At 40.0% G+C, this 23,076-nt stretch overlaps 1 protein-coding gene across 2 annotated transcripts in view; it reads right to left on the bottom strand.

Annotated features, from left to right (window-relative positions):
• The window catches only part of KIF26B (kinesin family member 26B), a 290,536-nt gene that overhangs the window by 48,652 nt on the left and 218,808 nt on the right, over nucleotides 1-23,076 (bottom strand). For both annotated transcript variants that reach the window (XM_027453855.3, XM_027453856.3), the window contains 5 exons: nucleotides 15,012-15,218; nucleotides 13,727-13,820; nucleotides 11,392-11,654; nucleotides 8,242-8,425; nucleotides 3,147-3,306 (listed from right to left, as the gene is read on the bottom strand). In XM_027453855.3, the coding sequence (XP_027309656.3) occupies nucleotides 3,147-3,306; nucleotides 8,242-8,425; nucleotides 11,392-11,654; nucleotides 13,727-13,820; nucleotides 15,012-15,218 (908 nt within the window). The remainder of the gene's footprint in view (nucleotides 1-3,146; nucleotides 3,307-8,241; nucleotides 8,426-11,391; nucleotides 11,655-13,726; nucleotides 13,821-15,011; nucleotides 15,219-23,076) is intronic.

Genomic DNA, 23,076 nt, shown 5'->3' with positions numbered 1-23,076 from the left:
TTCTATTTTTATATGACACATATTGAGCTAGAAGAACTCACTGATTCATATCACACTATGACAGAGTGATGTGCTCAAAAATGTTCAAAACTGGTCTGGACATTAATAATGACAAAGAGATAACCCACTGATATATTAAAAAGAGATTATAAGCACATAAATGAAAGACACAAGCTCCCTTAAATCATGGCATAGTCACTTATTAGCTGCATGTGGTTGCCCATTACAGAGATTCTTGCCCATTCTTCAGACCCAAGTGGAATTTAACTCAATTGCAGGACAAGATCCCAACCTGTATTTTTTGATGTCTGAGAATTTCTGTATTACTTTCTTACAGCTTTAATAGACAAGTTCATGCTAAAGATAATGTCAATCTGTGTTACAGTTCCCAAACTCTTTTCTCAATGGAGAAAAATTCCAATGTACTGGGTTCCAAGGCTTCCTAGCCTTATGGGTAAGAAAAAAATGTTAAATGTGCTGAACACCAGCATGTCTCATGGAGACTGCAGACAAAGAGGCAAATTCATCTTGGCACAAACACACTGCCTGCTGAAGACAATGGAGGAATATCTGCCTATACCAACAATGAATCTGAGCAAGCTTTTCCATACAACTGCTACCTGTAGAGACAAGGCTGAATACAGCACCAGGTGGAGTTTAAGAGACTGCAGCTTCTCCAAGTTCAGAAAACATTTCTGCAGTAAGAGAAAACCTTTACTTGTTGTTCTCAGACATTATTTCAGGGCTCCCAGGAAGCTGTATTGTGCCCACCAACAGGCTGCCACAAACTACCTAATGGCTGTTTAATAGCTCAGGCAGAGAAAAGATGCTCCATTTTGTCTGTTGCGATGTGGAAATTTGTTGAGACCACACACACAATGCACAGTGCTATTGCATAAAGGAAACATTTCCCTTGTTTTCCTTCAGTACCACTCACAAATGGCAGTCAACAAAGTTTTAATTTTATCCTTAATGATGAAAGAGAATAGCCCTAAAAAAAGTGATATGATCTCAGCTAGCTAGGCTAGCCGTTGCTGCACACAAGAGGTGCTACTGAACACATACCACTTCAGTCTATGGGATGCACAGCCTCTTCTACAATGCAGCACACAAACATACACACACAGACATCTCCTTCCTCTCTCCTCCACACACGAGCTACACACACCTGCATTGCCAGATTGTGTGCTCCCACAGCCACCGCTCATGAATAGATCACCCTTGGGAAAAAATACATTCTGTGCTCTTCTCAGCAAGAAGTGGACAGAAGTTGCTCCAAAATATACCAGCATGTTTAGCAAATTTCATTTTTAAAATCCTCTTTGGAGACAGAGATATTGCCTCTGATTTCCAGACAACAAACCACTGCTGTATACTGTGCTTCTCTTCTTATGGGAGCAGATACAAGAGGAGATGCTGGCCTGAAGAGAGCTTTTATATTCTTTCAGCAGTACGGAGGCATTGATGAGCAAGTGTGTTGGCACCACTGGCTGTGGAAGCTCAGAAGTGCAATAGCTGGGAACCGCTGCAGAAAGGGATTGCTAGTGCAGCAAGTGGGAGACATGTTTGGTGATGCTTTTCTCAGAGCCAGGCACTGCCAGGGAAAACAGCTGTTGTATGTGCTAACTATTCCTTGTGTGTTCCGTTCTAGTCTAGGGAGCATCATTAACATCATTTTTCTATTTCTACAGTCTGCCTTCTCTTCTCTCTCATAAAAACTGAAAGGAAGAAGGACAGATTTTTTTTGATAAGCAAAGATTGAGCTGCATTTAGTGAAAGTACAGTGTTTAAGCCATTTCTGCACTACAACCAGGTGAACAAGCCACAGAAAATTTCGTGAATATTTATATGTACAAATTTGGTTAGCCAACTGAATTCCAGTCTGACTGAATTCAAGGAACAGGAATATTTCTGAAGAGCATGCTTTAAGCCAAGACTGCCAAACAATTTTGGGAAATAAATATTTAAAGAAAAATAAAGCCAAAAACTCATTTCATCTTTATTTTCTAAAATGAAGACAAAACCACAAAGTAAAACTTATCAATATCTTATACTCTTAAATGAACTTGAGAAAAAGCACGTTTATAATCTTCAAAGTGGTAAAACAAGTAGAATATATGGACTCAAACTCTGTACATGACTTTCTTAGTTCATTTTTCATGTCACCCTATTGTTGCCACCTCCAGATCTGATACACACATTTTCCACAGATGTAGATGTACATTCAGTAGCAGTTCGATTACAAGATGCTACATAAGCCATTCCTATGAGGCTGGTTGCTACTCCCTAGGATTTAGGCTACAGAAAAGCAATACCTCCCCACAAAATAAGAAAACTCTCTAAAATAAAAGTTGTATGACTGTCTGGGTTGGGTAATGAGTCCAAACTTGCTTTCAGACCTGTACACATGATGAATGGGCTGAGACAACAATGAAGAGAAATGAGTAAAAAACATACGTACTAGCTGAGGATCTCCTCTAATTTCCCAGAAGCCACCTGCAGTAGCAAAGGCCACTTGTCTAGTGTGACAAATAGGGGCTACTTTTTTTTTTTTACAAGTGAAAGGCTGACAGAGATTCAAACTACACAAAAATAAAATGTAAAGTAACCTTGCATCACAGAAACAATCCCATGGTAAAGATTCATGTACATTGTGACAGATATTTTTGAAAAACAAAAATGTGTATAATGAACAGTAAAACGTTTTTCTCTATAATGATTTCTCTCTTTTATGAAAGGAACTTTTGCTCCATGGAGCAAATACGAAACTGGATCTCTGAAGCTTTAAAGGATTAAAAAATCTTCTAACAACCCTAGAAAACAAAATCCTCGTGTGTTGAACTTTCATTCATAAGATCTTTAAGGCAACCAGGTTCTCTATCTTCAGGCTTCTTCCTTTGAAACCTGAACACGAAATACAGTGTAGCTACCAGACATACAGCTAGATCAGGCTTCACTCAACTTGAGGGAGGCTTTGCAGACTGCCTCAAGAGGACTGCACCAACCCCAGGAGACTGTCTTCCTGCTTACCACAAGTCTGGGGTGAGACAAGTAAACTGGACTCGATGATCTTGAGGTCTCTTCCAACCTAGAAATTCTGTGATTCTGTGATCCTCTCATTAGGTGTAACACCGAATATCACTTACTTGTACGGGATGTGTTTGCTTCCATTGACAAGGGCAAGGATGACATTGCCCAGTGCTGACAACGAGAGACAGAGGCCAGAGCTTCCTTCGCGGTTTTTGCTGAGCACTTTCACACAGCTCCCCAGGTCAATAAGGTGCAAGCGGCTGCGACCTCCAGACACTGCCATAAACAAAGAAAGCAAATGGTTAGCATGTGCCTCCAAAAGCAGTTTCCCAGGAAAGCTAAAGGCTAGCTACGACTTGTGAAGAGGAAACAAACCAGAAACCTCTCCTAATTCATGGTATCAGCAGCAAACTGTAGGGATCCTGTGAGTTCACTTTCAGCCTTTATTGCTATATGTTTCTGTCCACTACTGACTTGCTTTAAAATTGATGAGGTTTTCATTAATCATCTGCTCCTCCGAGTTTAACCCTGTGGCAGGCAGTCATCAATGTGTTGTTGTTTTGTGTTTTGTTTTGTTTTTTTTTTTTTTAATATAACTCCTTTAGCCTATACCTTAGTTGGCTCTGTTTCTGTCTCTGAGATTTCTGTTTCTCTGCCTGGAAAACTACAGGTTGAGAATTGCTGCTTGGTGAGCAGTGGTTTTGTGATAGCTTCAGTTTTTCTCTTATCCGTCCCATCTGGGATACTGAAGGTTCATAGGAACAAAGGCATCAATGGGATATTAAACTTTGCTCTAAGTTTACATATTTTTAAATTATCATTTGGGCTAAGAAAAGGTTTTCCATGCTGTGTGTAGTGGATTGTTAGAAAGCTGTTCTGTTCTGAAAATGTTTTCTGTAAAATTGGTAGTGGGTGCCTGTTTTCTGTCATGTTTACTCTGTATCAACACAACTACACTGAAAGTGAAAGGATGTTACCTTTGAAATACCAAGATTAACAAACGTTTGCTCTTATGAAAAATCTATGTTTCCTTTATGAACCCAGGGGTGGGGACTTCACAGAATTTACAGAACTTCTAATTTTCTATTTTCTGAAGACAATTTCCTAGCTGCTTTCTATTTCCTTTTTTTTTGTGTTTTGTTGTTGTTGTTTTACATCTGATCTTTGACCAGTTGTCCCTATTCTCAAGAGTTAGTTTAGAAGCAACTGAAGGAAAAGACAGTTTTGTTATAGAATCATAACTCAAAAGTTAGCACTCTGAGGATCTGAACATAAACAGAAGTAGAAATACTTTCACTTCTGAGTTTACCTCTGTGCAACTAAATTCACAGCCATTTCTACATAGCACCCTAACTCACGCATTTAATCAAAAATATTTATATATATTGGAACTGGGGGAGACCTGCTCACAAGAAAAGATGGCAATGGGAGCAACTATATGATGGAGATCTTAGAAAATAAGTTTTCAGATACATTTCATTGCTTTGGAAATGCCTTAACAACCACAAACAAATTTTTCAATGATCCTGCATTGAGTAGTTATGGTACCATGGCATGTAGGTGCCACAGGAGGTAGAAGAAAATCCACAGAATAAATGCACATAGATATATGAAGAAGAAACTTGTAAAACGCTGCGTGTTGACTAAAAGGTGATACATGATCATATCATTTTGCAGATTTACTTAGAGAAAGTTTAGTATGAAATACATATCTAAATATATAAATCATACAGCTACCAAAGGCATATAAAACATCAGCACACTAAAGGCATATGTAAATTAGAAGATGTTAACCGACATTCAAAAAATAAGGAGGGAAAGAGATTTCATTCTGCATGCACTGCAAAGCACAAGGCTCACTGCTTATTGCTACTACCTGGTATCTTGCATGACACACAACTCTAAAAATACAAAGCATTTCTGTAGAAACCATGACAATGCATTATATATAACACTATAATTCTCTATTCAGTTGTAGGTTATGGCTAATTAAAATAAACAACTAGAAATAGATTTTTATGATAAAAGAAGAAAAAAAGAAAAATGAACAAAGAAGAAGTGGAAATAAATTAGAAGAAAGGAGAAAAATGAAGACGAGAAAAAAGAGAAGGAAACAACAGAGAAGATAAGTAAGAAAGGAAAAGAGCAAATAAGAGAAAGAAAATAGAAGGAAAAAGAGAAAGAAGAAAGATAAAAGAAAAAAGAAGAAAGATGAATATTTCTATGAAAGCGGTTTATGCTATGGAATTTGACAATAATATTCAAATAATGTAGCCAATATCTCTCTCAACAATTACCAAAATACAGTAACTGCTGCTTTTTTTTTTTAGGTCTTGTTAGTTCTCCAGCTACATTAGGTATCTGGCGAGAAGACTTCCACATATCAAATTATACTGCAATATCGGCTAAGTCATGTTGAATATGACGAAAAAGAAGTGAAGAATAAATGTCTGATTAAAATTAATACGAGTAGCCAGACATTCAAAATACTGTAACATTCCCCAGATTACACTACAACCCATTAAACGTCCATGGATGTTTTCAACACCGTGTTCTCTGAGGTGTTCACAGGGAAGTATCCATGCACGCTACAAATGCCTGAGCTCACTAAAAAAAGTCAGGCTCCCCAGGAGAACCATGCAGGCAGCTGCACCTTCACTGCCTCTGAACCTTGGCCTCTAATTGTCCTTAAACTCTTAGACTTAGGATCCCCTAAGTCCTCTAAGATTGCTACCCTCAGAAGGCTGAAGTTACCCTTTGTGAGCACCCCCAGATGATTTTGCTTAGAAAAACAAGGAAATGTGTTTAGATGCTACCAAAAATGACTGCAGGTGTCTTTACTGGATTATATATAATAAATATTTCTGTTGCTAGGATTACTGGACACTGGGGAAACAAAACAAAATTAAGACAATTTATAATTATTATTATTTTTTTATAAATTACAATTTATTTTAAAAAAATCTGCCTTTCAAACTTCAGTCATATTGTTTGCACATATAGTCCTTTTATACAGATTGAAGAGATCCAGAACAAGAGAAAGGACTGGATCCTTCATTCTTATTTAATTTACAAGTCAAAATAAGACATGTTTTAGGACAGCCGATCCACTTGCTTGACCTGAAAATTAAATTATTTTTTAGGCAAGTTCTCCATTAATGTACCTGGCAGCTATAGAGAGAAGAAGAGAAGTAGAACATCCTAGCACTTGTTTTTCTCAGTGGCCACGGAGACTTTGCAGAGCTGACAGCTGAAAAATGGTGGTGCCAGTTCTGCCACAATTCCATTTCTTTCAGTGGTACTAAGCCTGCTTCATGACATTCCTGGTAATGAATCTGACCAGGAGTTAAGTACAGTACTGATGCATTACTCTAACTGTCATTTTTTACCAAAATCATGCATTAGCCTTCCCTTTAATCTCATCCTTTAGAAGGCAGGTTTCTTTTTTTTTTTTTTTTTTAATTATTTTTCTTTTTTTTTTTTCCAAGCCTTTTTTAATCCTGTTACTGGAATCTATATATCTCTACTGTCTGCACGTTTTTTTCTGAGAAGTCCTTCATTACAGAAGGAGACACTGATAATCACTAGGCGCCTTTTCTGAGCAGCTGGAATTCCCCTCTCATTCAATTATCAGCCAGATCTGACCCTGCCCAGCTCAAGAGGCCACTCAGATATGGAAACTTGAAGACAGGAGGTGGTATGGCCAAGAGATGAAAATATAACTACAGGCAGTTGGGAAAGCATGCCATACTATAATCTTACAGGATCGTGCCATCTTCGCTTTTTAAAATGAGTCATTATAGCCACAGGAAAATATTTTTTTCTCTTTTATTAATTGCATTTGAAAATAGTAGAAAAGTATTGTGTGTACATGTAGTACTTTTGCCTGTAGTAAAAAACATGGAGTATTAAATAATTGTAATAATAATTCCCTCAAAATCAGCCATCTTTATTCCTATGCACCAATCCGTTTGAGCATTCACAGTCTTCCTTTCCACCGCAGGGTGGTTAATTAATAAACCTTTAGTTAATTGAGTTTTCTGCCTGCCAATTCCACTGGGGTTATTACTTAAACACATGCAAACTGCATTTCCATTTAGAACAACTTTCTGGTTTTCTCTCTCACGTTATAAGTACAGTAAATGTAAATTTTCTGCATTCAAACATCAGACATTAATACTGCAGTGGTGTTCACCCACTACACATCATTACTTGCAATCTACTCCTTATGACAAATGACCTATGCAGAGCCAGGAACTGAAATATGTGTTGTATCTGCAGAACTGTTTAAGCCACCAATTCAAAAAAAAAATAAAAATCAGAGGTCTCGGGTGTCTTTCAAACAATTTGTCCCTGTAAAAAATTATTAAAAAAAAAAAAAAACACAGGAAAGTTTGTCTTTTGGTTGGGGGTGCTCCTTATATTATACAAATCGTTTATCACTGGAATTTGCTATTAAAAAAAAAAAAAGTATATCTCTAGCTATAAACAGTTTGGAGACTTGAAACAAAAGATAAATATAATAAAAAATGTAAATGGTGAGAGTCAAAAGAAACCTTTGAAAATTATATAATATATGAATAGACACAGCAAATACTGGAAGCACCTTTTCCTCATTTACAAATAGGAAATGGAATAAAGACACAAGTCAGTGAAAGCACCTATGGCACAGAGAGAGAGCAAACCTACAGCCTGGAGTCTTCACACGAAGAACCACGAGCACACATGCAGGAGGGCCAGCAACTAAAACGTTGTGCTCCTTCAAGGAAAGCTGCAGGTTATGCACTGGCAAAATCAGCTCCCACACACTCTGCCCTATGGAAGTGCTGGACTGGAACAGTCAACGTGAGGGTGGCAGGGAATCCCCATCGCCACAGTATTTTCATCCATGATCTCAGCCCTGCAACTATCAGCAAAGATAACACTAAAAGCTAGCCTGAAGAGCACTTTTGCATCTAAACACAGACATCCACACAGTGTTGAGCACTAACTGTTAATACCTCCACAAAGGCAGCAGCTAAATTGACAACTGATAGCAATAGTCCCTCGTGGCCTTTAATGGCTTTTGCTGGATCTTCACCAGATGGGCAAGCAGTCTAAATGGACTCACTCCATCGGAGACCACTGCTTATTTTCACCACTAGAGAACACTGCTTAAAGGCTTATCCAAAGCCACCAGCGACAAGGGAAGGGAGTGAGGGAGCAGCTTACTTCCGCCCTTGCCGCTCTTCTCCATGCGGTACTGGTAGATGTGCAGCGTGAAGAGCATGTGGGAGTTGCGGTGATCCTCCTCGTCGCAGTCCCGCTGGCTGCTGCGCCGCGAGGCGATGGCGGCGTCGAGGAAGAAGGCGGCCTTCTCTGCCGTGGGGGCGCGGAGCTCGCTCTGGTTCTGGAGCTGGGGGTTAACACAGGGAAGAAGTTACCCACAAACTTCCACAGGAGTCAACACTATCAGACAGCAGCCACAGTCAATGAACGCTGTGGATACTCTGGCTTCTGATGGGGCTGGGGAGGAGGAAGCACCCTGTTGAATGAGACCTCCTGGCAGGGACATTGCCATGTCCTCCAGGCACCCCACTACCGAATCCAGGCCCCATTTCTGAGGGTCGCTGCTTGCGGTACCTCTGGTGGCAATTGTTACAAATAAACCTAACGTCTGTCCTATGGGCTGGACACAGATGCACACATTTGTTCCTCTACTTTTCCAGAATTTTAAGCCATTCATTAAAGTTTGTTATTTTTGCTGCCTGTTTTTTCCTGCTTTGGCAATCCCTGTGTCCTCCTGACAGTTAGAAGATAAATAAGCTATTGTGGATAACACGTCAAGCCCAACAGTTGGTGAAGACTGGCGGGGGCAGGCCCACATGTTATTCTTCAGGAAGTGTTAGAAGGGAGCAGTCCACAGCCAAATCTGTGAGATAACAGGACTGAAGCTTGTGGTCAGACCCACAGCGTGTGGAGGGAAACACAGAAGAGAAGACACTTTCATGTCCCTTCACACCACCAGCCTGTGCACCTGCTCACAAGATAGGGCAATGCATTAACTGGAGCAAGACAGGTAGTGTGCATATGTTCATACTTGCTGGACCCCAATCGCCACCACCAGCCTGCTCTTATCTCTCCAGAGTGATCGACAGCATAGGAGGGCAGGTATTATTAACCCATCATAATGTTAGGAATGCACGTGTGTTTCGTGTCACCTAAGACTAGCCTGCCTGTGGAAAGGACACGTGACCGTGCAATCCGATGGCATTAGTTTTGGCAGTATGTGGAGCTGGCCCACAGCCCATAGGATAGGCTTGTTTTGTCTGGCATAAATACGGTGAGGAATTCCCATTCTCAGGGTTTGCTCCACTGCTGGGTAATGCAGCTAAAAGTTAAGTTCTCCCTAAGGACGACAATGCTCCTGCCTTCCCTTTGTGATCATTAATCAGCGCAAGGAGGGATAACGTCAACGCTCTGCACGGGATGGGGTAACACAGCTGGGTGCTAAGCTCTCTCTAGAAAGAGAAAAGGAGGCAAGAAGGAGTTAACACAGCAAGCAGAAGGCAGACCAGTCTGTGGACGGATCTCACTAATATAAGCAACAAAAAAATGTGCACACTTGGAAAGGCCCAATGACAGACAGTATGACATATGGTGATTATTCATTTGCTATACACGCTGCTGGTTTTGCATATCTGTATGGCTATAACATAATCTCCTCCCTTCAACTGAGGATTTTGAGAATTCAGGTGTAGGACACGACTCCAGAACACTATTATGTCTTGCAAACACACGTAAAAAGAGGTTTTGCTCCTATTTTAATTCAGTATTTTACACTGCAGAGATGCACAGCCCTGTGCATCCCTCCCATGGAGCTACCTTTTCTCTGCTGATCTAAAACAATTCACATTGTATATGGCTATTATGTCTGCGTGTACGTAAAAATAGTCTACTATTGTGGATTATTTATTTTTATTTTTATTGCTGCTGTGCTTAAATACCTTAGTGAAGAATTAAGCTCTAAGGAGGGGTTATCTGTCACACAGTTATGCAACATATATAACATGCATACATATTCTAATTCAGATCTAAACCAACCCATCTATCACCCCAGTGGGAACTGTGAAGACTTGAGTCTCCCATCTATACTCACTGAACTACACCCACTACTAGATACCAGGGGGTGAGATAATGCCAGTAATGCTCTTGTGATAATGCCAGTATTTCATGAGGCACTAAAACTATGAGTCAAGTGAGAATAAGAATGCTAATCATTATTTAAAACCAAGAAGAAACTTTGCAGTCCTTGGGTAAAACAGAAAGGATTGAAAATACACTCTCAGTATGTCCAAAAGGCTTAAACCACAAAGAGATAAAACACAAAGTTTACTACTTGCTGTTTAAAATCTCATGATTCACAACTTTTGGGGATGTGAATCATGATTCCTAGATGCTTGCAGCTGGAAACAGGGAGCAGGCAGACAGAGTCTGTTCCCTCCTCCCTCCATTTTCCCATTCCTGGAGGGAATTGCTCTGCAGTTCCTGGATGGATGTAGCCATTGCCTTTAAGGCTGAAAGAATGTATTGAAGCTAGTTTGCCCCCTCTTCCCCCATCATCTGTTCATACAAAAATCAGAGTCACTTTTACACAGACAACAAATTGAAAAACAGGCCCTTCCTCCATCCAGCAAAATAAATAAATAAATAAATAAATAAACAGATAGATAGATAAATAAATAAATAGATAGACAGATAGATAAATAAATAAATAGATAGATAAATAAATAAATAAATTTGGAGACTTTCTAGTGGTTTCCCAGGAAATACATGGACCAGTTACTCATTCCTGCTAAACCTCTAAACCTGAGAAGATCTGGAGTTATTCTTGGCTTGCCCAGCTCAGGAATTTATGTCTTGGCAGCAATTAATAAGTAGCGATTAATGCTTCCTACAACATTGCTAATGCAAGTGCTATAAATAATGTTTATAAAGAGATAAACAGCCATATTAATGGCCTCCAGCTATTTGTGCAGTACTGTAAATATTTTATCTTGTTGTTTTACAAAAAAGAGATCACACTTTCTTTTTTTTTTTTTTTTTTTTAAATGAGGTGAATTTCTGTTTGCACTGAATGCTTTCACAGTTTATTGCAAACACAAGCCCCTGCTCAACATCAGTTATACCAGAGGTACAAATATTTAGGCCAGGAGAGCAGATGGCCCTGCAGCTGCAGGTCATAAAGTTCTTGCATGTTTTAAAGTAAACACTTTCAAGTCTATAAACTTTGTGCTCTGGGTAGTTCTTGAATTTGAACCATCTCAATGGCTCAAAAAAATCACATTGCTTGTTTTAGTGTAAAATTAAGACTGGATTCACCTGCATGCCACAAATGGGGTCCTCACATAGGTAGACGCCTGGGGACTGGCCATCCTGCAAGCTTCCTGTAGCCACTTCAGACAACAAGTCTCTAAGATTTTCTTCTTTCCCCCACACTTCCACTGCAGAAATTCGGACTGAGAAGCGGGCTCCTGTCTTCTCTTTGCGTTCATTAATCAACTTGAAGAGCCAGGAGATGGCACAAGGGATTATGCCAAGGTTTTGCATGGAATCATCCTTGCCAATCATGGTGTATGACTTCCCTGTCAGGAATGGGGAGGTGGAGAAAAAATAACAATGTCATTTCCAGGATCTTCACAGCCTTCTGCTAAGTGATATTATCCTTTATCAGCCTCTTGAAAACAACTTCTTCACAACCAAAAGGACAGCCAGAAAAGGGAGATAGGCAGGCAGGCAGAAAAATAATACATGGAAAATGGAGATCATTTAAAATCAACAGATGAAATCTTGAGACACTTTCAATTGTAACCTCGTGTAGTCCTCTGACATTCCCCATGCCCCAGGCAAGGGTCTGCAGGTCCCTATCACACAACACTGCAGCCAGTACCATGGGTGAATAGCGAGGTGAATTGAGCAGAGCAGGAATACCATGGTTTATGAAATTCCCTGCTCTAAATGCTGTGAGTGCGATATATACTTTGTATACCATGTTACTTCAAAGCACTACGTTATGTGTCACACACTGGGACTGGCATTGACATAACCTTGGTCCCAGGATCACAGAGATGTAACTTTATACAGAGAACAAAAGAAAAACAAAACAAACAAACAAAAAACAGGTACACACGATCATTTGGTGCAGAAGTGGGTCCACAAGAATAAATATTTTGTATGGACCTAAAGCTTCCCCTACTTTACTATTATTTTATTCAGCACTTATAATTCTGGCTTGTCTCTCCTGTAAAAGTTTGTTGAACAAGAACAAGCACCAAGTTCTATCTTGTGCTGCTTTAGGTGTCAGTATATAGAGACAAGTTTTCTAAATTTTCAAGCCAAAGTATAAAGGTATACATAATTTTTGGCAAGTACTTGTGGTTTCTTTGCCTTGTTTTATTCCGTATGTTGAATCTATGTGGAAGAAGATCGGTGATATTTTTAAGCACATGTCTGTGTGTGTCCACAGTTGGCGGAATGGTGATGCAACTGCAGAGACTCAACTTGTGCTCCAGTAGAGCTGCAACTAAGCCATCTCTTTGAAGGACATGTAGCACTTGTGAGTCACCAGCATCTGACGGCTTTCTTTTCCACTTGTCATCTAGTGTTTGGCAGGTCACACAGGATTAAATATCCAAGTGTTCATCCCACTGTTACTCTGTATGGTCCAGAGGGGTCCTGTGGTTAGTTGGACAAATGGCCCTGCTCTATTTATTGTACCAGAGCTGGTGGGTGGTGCTGCAGCTTTTGTTGTATTCTCCAGCTTTTGTTGCCTTTAAATTGGGATAATCATAGCCTGATACAGTTTGATCTTCCTTATCACTTGAAAAATGGAATTATCCTTTTCATTTTTGTGTGTTTATCTGTTTCTTTGGGACAGTAAAAAATAGAGATCATTGCACCCATTCACAACAAACTCCCCTTCATTAAAGAGATATTATTTTCAAAATACGTCTCAATAAACATGAACAAAAAATATGATTGCTCATAAAATCCAGTTATTTCAAAAGAAAAGTTTGTTAATGATAATGATTCTCCTTTTTATTGTCTTTCTGTGAACACCTGAAATGCTGTTGATGCAAAGAGTGAGTTTTAATCCACTGGTAATATTCAGTTAACCATTAGAATAGGATTTCTTGGAGACAGAACAGGGAACAGTAATTAAAGAATTGTCTAATCTGGGAATAGAATAGAAAGCGTATGATGTGAGTGCCCAGTCACTGCACTTGAACAGTGTCACCACAAACACAGAGTACTTGAGTGAATACTCTCAGCTTGATAGAAGTGGTGTTTTGGCAAAGAGTCTCCAATACTAGGCACATTTGTAAAACTATAGATCCCTATTGGATCATTCATTAACAATTGAGGAGAATACTAACAGTTGCTGTAGTGCTCAGGGGACTGAATAAAGCAAGAACTCAAAAACAACCTCTACTTCAAAGAGCATGTTGTCCATCATTTAGACAGTATGCAGAGACGAGAGATGTGTTAATGAAAGGTGAAGGTGTAGTATAAGGCCACGCATGTAGTGTACTACTTTCAAATACAATTACCATGCACAGAAAAATGACGGTTTGTTTTCCCTAACTTCAAGCATTAACAACCTTTGGTTACAAATATTCATTTTTCTGTTCAAATAGGGAAATTTAGCGATACCAACCAAGTTTTGCATGGCCAAAGCAGAACACACAGCCATCTGCACCATTGACCACTGACTGGATCACTTCAGCCACAGTCCCAGCACATACTTCAGCCTGTAACAGGTATTAAAGAAAAAAAAAAAAAAGAGAGAGAGAGAGAGAGAAAGAAATTAAAGAAAATTATCAACAATAATAGCAAAATCAACAGAGTACTTTCAGTATAAGTAGTCATAAGGTCATCAGTGCTCCAGATAGCATGCTAAATTATCAAAAAGTCTAATCTTGCTTGTTTCATTTTTGTGACCAATACTATTGATGGTAATGGCATTGTTTGTGTAAGCAGAAGAAACAAGACTTTTGCTCTCTCAAGGAAGTTTCATTTGCTGACTATCAACAACTGTCATGGTGTTAAACAAAATACACATACTATGAAGGGGATGTGGTTGGTTTGATAGATCTGTCTATTAAGGAGTCATAAAAATATTTTTCTGTTGGCGAAAAGGAAATACTGAGAAATTTTAACAGCTTCTGTTATTTCCCCAATTATGGACTGAATTAATTTCCACTAGCAGGTGGGTAAGGAATGTAGGGGGGAAAAACAGAATGTTTGGTATTACTTAGGTGACATTTCTTAATTTTTCTCTATTTTATTATGAGTCTTCCTAGCGTTTAGCAGCAGTAGACTCCATCCTGACAACAGCAGAAGTATGTTAAGAAGTACAACACACAAATTTACCCAGGGCATTCTTAGAGTTAAGGTTTAGACTCTCTGGTCTACTTTGCTCTTTTACTGTCTTCCTCATGGCATTTGTATAACAGTTCACCAAACCAAAGCCTAATAAAAATGAGAAATCTGATTATATACTTATGATTGGAGATTTGTGGATTAAAATCTCCAAGCTTCTACTGTAAATTGTACAATAAAACAGTGTACAAATAATCCTTGACATCTTAATGAATAGAGAATCGTATTAGAGAACTGGCTTTCTAATCAGATCGCTGTATACACCAAATAATCCATTTAAAATATACAAAAATTGTTGATATGGAGGATTTGCATTCTAGGCACCATTTAGCACATTTATTGCATGTATAATTTTAGGACCAATTGTTTACAGTAAAGAATAAAGAAAGCACACAATCATTTAGATATGATTTAATAAATTGATTTCACTATTGATGACACTGATGGATCAAATTTTACTCTGGTCTAACTCTACTGAAAGTACTGCTGTTGCAGCTGAAATCCATCTGGCTCTGGTGCGTTCCATTGTTAGATAACTGTTCTGATCAGACTTTGCCTACCTGTGATGCATCTTGAGGAAAAACTGCATCGAAAGCAAACATCTTGGGTGGAACCTGGTTGCCCCTTTTCTGAAAAGCATTCTGACCTCCACAGGTCGCTGGGTCATAGAGTGTGATTTGCTTCTTACGGGGATCGACTTTTAAGAAAGAGCTGGATTCAGATGTGTCTCTGGCAAGCGTCGAAGAAATGCGCACCATGACTTTGACCTGTCAGCAAACACAAAAAAAATGACCACATTTGATGAGACTGTTGGATGCACTAGACTCTTATATGTTGAATGAACTTTCCAAAACACTTGACCCAAACCACTCGATTCACTTTGCTGTAGCTCCATGGAAGTCAGTGAAGACACGGGAATGATTATAGATAGAACTTGGTCTACAATGCACATTGCACAAAGCCAGAACTTGTCTCTGTCTACTTCAACAAGCACCTCGTGTAGTTAGAATTACAAGCTACCTCATGGTGTTTTAGTGCCCGTGTTACTCAAGTACAACGATGAAGTATTACATCACCTTGTCTTACTCTCAGTATAAATTGAAAAGTAACTGTACCCTAGTGGCCCAATTAAGAAAGCTGAAATGTAATCTAGGCTGCTAAACTATCAGAACTACTGCGGTTTCTACACAGTAGTGTGATCAATAAGACAAGCACATAAAAGCCAGATCTGTAATTTACACCTTTCTGATTCTATCCAAATGCAAAAAGATGAACTGCTCACATCTAAGTGTCATCATCAAAGAGTTGTGAAAATAGCCCTGTTTTAATGGTCAGATTTTGAAATCATCGTCAAGGGAGTGAAATGTAATAAGTGATAAAAGATTTGTTAAAACATGTTAGTTCACAACTCATTAAATGGCTACATAAGACGTTATTTCTAGACAAAAATACGTCTTCATGGATTTAATGAGATTATACTGCATCATTAGCCCACTTGGTAGGCAATTTAGATGTAAATAATACAGTTGATAATCGGTCTTGTTTTGGTTCTCCCCATAAATTCACTACCTGCAGACAAATCAGTTCCTGAACTTTACAGGGCAAACCTCACCTCTCTGCCAGCTTTTGCCTTCTAGCCACACATTCATTTACTTTGTCCTAGGGCAGACTGACTTTCATGCCAACCAGAACTTTTATCTAATTGTTTCGTTCTAACTATATCTCCGTTGTATTAAAACCCATGCATGGTTGGCATGCAAGTCACCATGAAGAGGCACTTCAGCACAGGGTGGGCACTCAGCCACTGCTGGGATGGCAGAAACACACTGGGAGGTATTGTAGCCCCAAAAGTCAGGCCAGGCTGTGGCTCCTGTCAGCCTTGTTGAGACTGGTGCTTTTCGTATGTAGACCTCATTTCATGCTTGCCCAAACTCATCCCACATGTAAATAAATCATCTGGTTTGAGAGGTCAAATCTGGGAAAATTCATTTTTTTAAACAACTCCTCTGAAGACAACAGAATGAGATCAGAAATCAATCAAGATTGTTCAGTATTTTTGTGATTTGTCTCTATATGCTTGTGAGTCAAATTGGTAATGTGAACCCAAATTTAAACCAGGAAAACAACTTGTCACTAAATGGTGAAATGGTCAAGAGTCTGATTTCAGTTTTACATGGTTAGCTGAGGGGAAAGAGGAAGAATGCAGCTTGGGTGTGCACGGATTCTCTTTTCAACCACTCAGCTCAGCAGTTATGAAACCTAACACCTAACTGAAAAAAGCCACTTCCAGCATTTTGCCCAAGGCATTAATTTAATTAGCAGAGCTAATTTCTACTGAGGACAAAGACCATCAACACCCCCAGACAGTTGTAATGAACTGGCCCTGGTTTATTTCAGCCCTAGTTGTCCTGGCAGCTCAGAAGAGAGGCACTCGTCAAGTAACCACAGAGGGGAGGGAGGGCAACACTGAGTCCTGGAGGAGAAAAAACAAGACATACAATCATAGAATACCCTGAGCTGGAAGGGATTCACAAGGATCATCAAGTCCAAGTCCTGGCTCCACATAGGACCACTGAAAACTCAAACCATGTGTCGAGAGTATTGTCTAAATGCTTCTTGAACTCCTGCATATCAGTGCCGTGACCACTGCCCTGGGGAGCCTGTCCCAGTGCCCGACCACCCTCTGGGTGCAGACCCTTTCCCTAACCCCCAGCCTGACCCTCCCCTGTCCTAGCTCCATGCTGTCCCCTCGGGTCCTGTCACTGTCCCCAGAGAGCAGAGCTCAGCGCCTGCCCCTCCACTCCCCTCCTGAGGGAGCAGCCGGCCGCCATGAAGTCAGCTATATTAGTCTTCACCTCTTTTCCTATTTTCAATTTTACATGAGTTGTGTTTTTCTATTGTATCCTATTTTAAAACAGATATCACTTTGTAAAAATATTAGACTGATCTGTTAGAAACTCAATTAACTGCTGTTCTTCAACTAAATCAAATAAAATACTCTACAAATCTACTTCCCTATAAGTTTATGTGCACCTTTGGCTGCTGTGAGTCCATGTCCTTCAGATCCTTGATCATTACGTGCAAAGGAGAGCTAATTGAATACCCCGAGGGTAAGTTTGTTGTTGTTTTGTTTTGTTTTTTAGAAGGAAAATAGGTTAAATCTAACAACCTTACATATACAGTTATGAATACATTCTTTCTGGCCTCAAACTGTACGGATGCTTCATTTCAACCTCTACCAGTTTTGTACCAGTATAACATCACCAGCTTTGGGACCTGATTTAAACCTCTTTACACAAAATCAGACTAGTACCTGTCACTTCTTACTGAAGTAATACTGCAAATCCTCCTTACTTCCAACAGCTATAGTGATTGAAGCTCAAGCATCAGGTTTGTCTTTCCCTGGAGTAAAAGATCAATTTAACTGAAATCCTAAAAATTTAGTAGCATCAGATAAAACGAATGAACCACTATAAAAAGGAGCTCATCTCAGAAGTCCCAGGAGATGTCTAATGACATAAACTTTCTGACCATTCGGCTCCTCAGCTCTAGCAAATACAGACAATTCACAAGAAAAATTCGCTATTGCCATGAACCTCCGATTTCCTGTGCATTGGGGAGTTTTATTTTCAGATCTAATTTTTCCTGTGTGTCAGGGCAGAGGAATACTGCAAGGACTATACGTGGGTATCCTGATAACTGAGCCACTTCTTATTCTGAAGACAGTTTGTTTACAGCTGGTATGAAGAGGTCTGTGCACCTGGGCCTCCAAGGACTGGCAGTTGCCGTTAGGTAGGCACTCTATTAGTAAATATTATTATGCATGTAACTTAAACCCAAGGATTCATGCAAAATGTTTCCCAATAGCAGTTAGGATGACAGTAAATCAACTAAGCTACAGCAGTACAAACGATGGGAGAAGACAGCCATTTCACAGTCTTTCAGGCGATTTATGACTGGAGGATAGCAGGGGGAGGTTTGGAGTCCGTGCTGACCCCTGCAATCCTCGCCACGGGGGAGGCAGTGCGAGAAGAGGAGAATGTAATTCAGCCAGCTATGGGGATAGCACAGGAACTTAATGGACTTAAAAGACTTCAGTTCAATTTAAGGAACAGACAGGTTGAAGATCACAGTGATGCTCTGGGGAAGGCAGAAGTACAGTATGGTTAATTTGAAACTAACTGAACAGTGAAGTTTAAGAACTCTATTACTTTATGCTTGCAATTTATATTTAAATAAACTGTAAATTGAACTTCTTCTTAAGAAGAAAGCAGGTTTTCTGCTTCACTTCCTATGTGTCATTACTGCTTTAGTCCAATGCTACAATTCTCCACTAATCTCTTGTAATTGAAGGGTTTAAGAGATACCACTTGTGATTAATGGGACCACTCTGTCTGCCAGAAATTCTTATTTGAATCCCAGTGATCGGGTCTTGGCAGCGCCCAGCCTTAGACGCACCTCTGACTGTTTCTACAGGGAGAGATGAAAGCCCTCTCTTGAGACATGGGCTGCTGGTAAAACAAACAACTGGGGTCTAATTTTGATCTAAGTTTACACTCCTGCAAATCTGGCTGAACTCAGCAAGAATTACCCTAGCTTAAGAGTGGAGAGAGAGAATAAAAGAAAAGGTCACTTGTTCTGCATCATTACTGTGCCTCTTCTAGGACATAAATTCACTTCTTAATTCTGCTCATGCCGGAAACATTTGTTAATGTATTTTCTCCTGTGAGATCACAGGATCTGATTTGACAACTACTAAATCCAACAGGACTCCCATTTACTTCTCCGGACATCAGTTCCTACCTGGGAGGAACTGTTCTGTTCTTGAATGAGTTTTACAGTCATGTACTTCCACAGTATTATGCCTGATACGCAATGGCATAAATAAAAGCAAAATTGGATCTGTACTGCTTAGATTTCCTCAGCATGGTTTCTTTATATTTCTTGTATACATATTTATATTTATTTTCTGTGCATAATTATATGAACTATTTTTTAAAAATGCATAGATGTATAGGTGTTTTCTGAATTTATATATAACCATATATATGCTTTTTTTTTTCATAATTTTATCTCTATGTGGTAAATATGGGCATTAAGTAGTCACTGTTCATTCATGGGTACTACTCAGTAGCATCAAGGGAACATTGCTGTAATATCACAATGCTTTTGTACCATAAAAATAAACACAGACCTTTTAATAGCTTCCATTGCAATTTCAGCTGCCTGAACCATATTCCTTTGTCTTCTCCTTTTTTACCTAGTGCATCTCCCCTACAAATACATCAACTATTTCTTGAAGATGGCATTTGCTAATTGCAGTATTTTTTCTTGGTAAACTCAATTTGTGACCTGCCATGGACCTTTTGTTATGTTCTTCCTCTGCAGAGAAGGACAAAGGTTCAGCAAGCTCTGCAGATTCGAACAACTGGTGCCATTGGAAAAAAAAAAGAAAAAAAAAAAAAAGAGATAAAACTGAGTGCAGCCCCAGCCACTGACACTCCCATGTCTCCTGTGCCTGCAGGGGTCTGTCTGGAGGACCGGCAGTGAAGTAAGTGCGGAAGAGGGGAGAGGTAAGCTCTGTCAAATCCGTACCAAAGAAGAATAACTACAAGCAGAGGCTGGAATGAGGCAATGGGGATATTATCACTTCCTTCTACTCTTGCCTGTAAGATTTCATTTGGGGTTCATTTATCTAATTACTGCAGGGATAGGGCTAGACAGCTGTTGCTTTGGGCACTGTGCTTGCCTTTATGAGCTGCCTTTCTCATCAATCATTTGAGCAGCTTCTGCTGGACGTGTGCTGGGTAGTGGTGGGAGGCAGGAGCTGTGATGCACTCATGGGCGAGACGGGCCAACCGGGGCTATTGAGCTGTATTAGCACTCCATCAATGTAATGGCAATCACTGGCTGCAGGAACAGCCTTATTGGAGGTTAATGAAGAGTGGGTTTTGTAATTTCTCACTGTTACAGTTGTAAATAATGGTGGCAGGCATGCATTTTTGTTGTAGTCAGCCACAAAACACTACAGCACAGGAAAATCTATGGCATCCCAAGTGCTTAAGCACATACATGCTTTTGCATGATGGATGTAAAGCTAGAAACCTTTCTACAGTGCCCAGAGAATAGAGAAACAGTCTCTTAAGTATTTTCAAGGGTCTTTCCTACAGATCATGAGACAATTAAATGATAGTGCTAAAATGAAATTTCGAAAGTTAAGATAAACAGAGCAAGAACGAGACAAATAAAGATTTGTATGGGTGGACAGTGTTTTAATAGAAGTCTGCTGGTCACATTTGGCAAAAAGCTAGGGTAAATTATGCTGATTTATATTGGTCAGGAAAGCATGTGTACATGGGCCTCATTCTCCTTCCTCCCTTTCTGTTCTCACAAAGGTAATTCTTGTAGGCATCAGTGCCTCACTTCAGCAGAAATTAGAAAACAATCAGGCCAGATCACTCACATTCAGTGTGGGAAGGGCTGTCACTATCACCACAAGCAAAAAAATACTACTCTGGAAAAGCAATGAAAACAATTGGGAAAAAAAATCATTGGGCTCACAGGTCCTTTTTTTTTTTTTTTTTTTCAACAACCGTCCCTCTGTTTCTTTCTTGTGCCATTGCTAAAACTAGTAGGGAAACATTTCCTTTACTAGCTCATCAAGCCTATCCTGCACAGCAGCAGAACTAATTTGCACTTCCAGCAATAAAGAAGAGTAGTTTACATGCACTGTAACCAAACACCAATGATATTGTTCTTATCTTAAGAACTTACCCTTATCAGGGTTGTATCTTTTTGTTGATTACCTGATGTAACTTTATTAATGAACTCAGTAAAATCTGGTGTGAAATACGCTCAGGTCACAGGTTATGGCTCAGTGACCTCTGTCTTGTTTGTGTCAGCAGTAGCTTTGAGTTTTGTCCCTGTAATTTGGTACGGCTGAAAGACAGTGCTGAGCACCTACACCATCTGAAACCAGCGTGTACATCCATCCCAGCAGCCCAGTTACTCAGCTCCCACACTGCTACTTCAGCATTTGCTAGATAACACAGAGCATTGCAAATTTGTTCTCTTCTTAAAAGAAAAAAAAAAAAAAGGCATAAGGATCACCCTGTCATGGAAACAACCCTTCCCTAAGTTTCCCCTCATGCCAAAGACATTCTGTGTTCCTTGTTTTCCTTTTGTTTGTTTCTGATCTCTTTGAGGGAAGTCTGCATTTCAGACCTGCACAGCTGGGGCAATCTGTGTGTTGCCTCAAGCAGGAGGAGGATTTTTCCCAGCTTCTGACACTCTCCACATGCATCCACAGAACCGTATCTGCAGCTATGATGCAGCCAACAACAGACTAATTGAGCTCACGTGTGGGGATGAAATTTCACCTTTTTTTGGAGAATATCTATAAGTGGCACTGTTACAGATACTTTCGTAAGAACTGAAAAACATAGAAAAGCCTTCAGCGGTCCCAGCATGAACAAGACAGGATCAGCTGGCAAATCGTCTTCCCTGCAGTGGATCTGCAGATACATAACCATGTGCCCACTGGTAAAGTACACAGATACCTTCCTTAAGCCTCTAGCATACTACTACCGACAAAAATTTGCACTGACCCTCTCACTCTAATAAGAGTTTATTTTTTTCTGAGCTGAGAAGCAAGTACAGATGTCTGCCATGAATTTCAAGTGCTCCTCATTTCCTTGGCATCAGATCTCTTTACCTTTCAAAATCAAACCAATATTTTGCTTCACTTCAGTGACCTTTTAGAGTACAGCTTTCCATCCCTTTCCCCCTTCCCTTTCTCATCTTAATGCAACCACTTCACAAGGGTCTTCAGATAGGGAATACTTGTCTAGCAATGAAACATGTCAAAACCTGTCTTCTGGCACAAAATGGCCAGCATATTTTCCTGTAACTTTCATCCTCTGATACAGTGTGGCCATACCAATGGTGTACTAAGGTGGTTCTTTGCCTGTGCTGATTTTTCAACCACTGTCTGGGAGAGTGGTCTACCAGCCCAATATCATGCCATGGACCTTGTTATCAATGCAGGAGTATAGATGATTGAGTGCCGGTGCCCAGGGAATGTTTCCTGGTGCTGTTTAATTGACATTATGATCCTAGCCACAGAACACTGTACAGCTTGGCCAAACTATCCCTCGTTTTAAGTTTAATACAAGAAACTCAGGTGGTACAGCACTGGCTCCCCACGCAAGCAATATGCCAAATGTTGCTCTGTTCATATTCCAACACAGCTTGGCATCTGCAGATCATACAGAGAAATCAACAAAGCCCAACAAGCACATCTCTGACACCAGTAAGGCGAGTCTCCCTTAAGCAACTCCCTTCCTCCCTCTTGTGATCAATGACAAGGCTGCCTACACGGGGTTATGATCAGCCTCCAGGGCAGGAAGGAGCAGGCAGCACCACATTAGCTGGCTCCTTCTCACAGGCTATGCTCATATCCCACTGCAGTGCAGAAAGACTAAAGGGATTTTTACTTCACCCACCCGAAGTTCCCTCTTAGAAACCTTCCCTTCCAGCACACCAGAGCGGCACTGATGTGGTTGCTGAAAGGACTGGTGTGGATAGAAAGCAGTAGCAATATCAACAGTAGCAGTGTCTCAGACA

The sequence above is a fragment of the Anas platyrhynchos genome, chromosome 3, assembly GCF_047663525.1.
Source record: "Anas platyrhynchos isolate ZD024472 breed Pekin duck chromosome 3, IASCAAS_PekinDuck_T2T, whole genome shotgun sequence".
In the NCBI taxonomy this organism is placed as follows: domain Eukaryota; kingdom Metazoa; phylum Chordata; class Aves; order Anseriformes; family Anatidae; genus Anas; species Anas platyrhynchos.
Note: the sequence above shows the minus strand (reverse complement) of the source record. Positions and strands in the feature narration are given on the sequence as shown.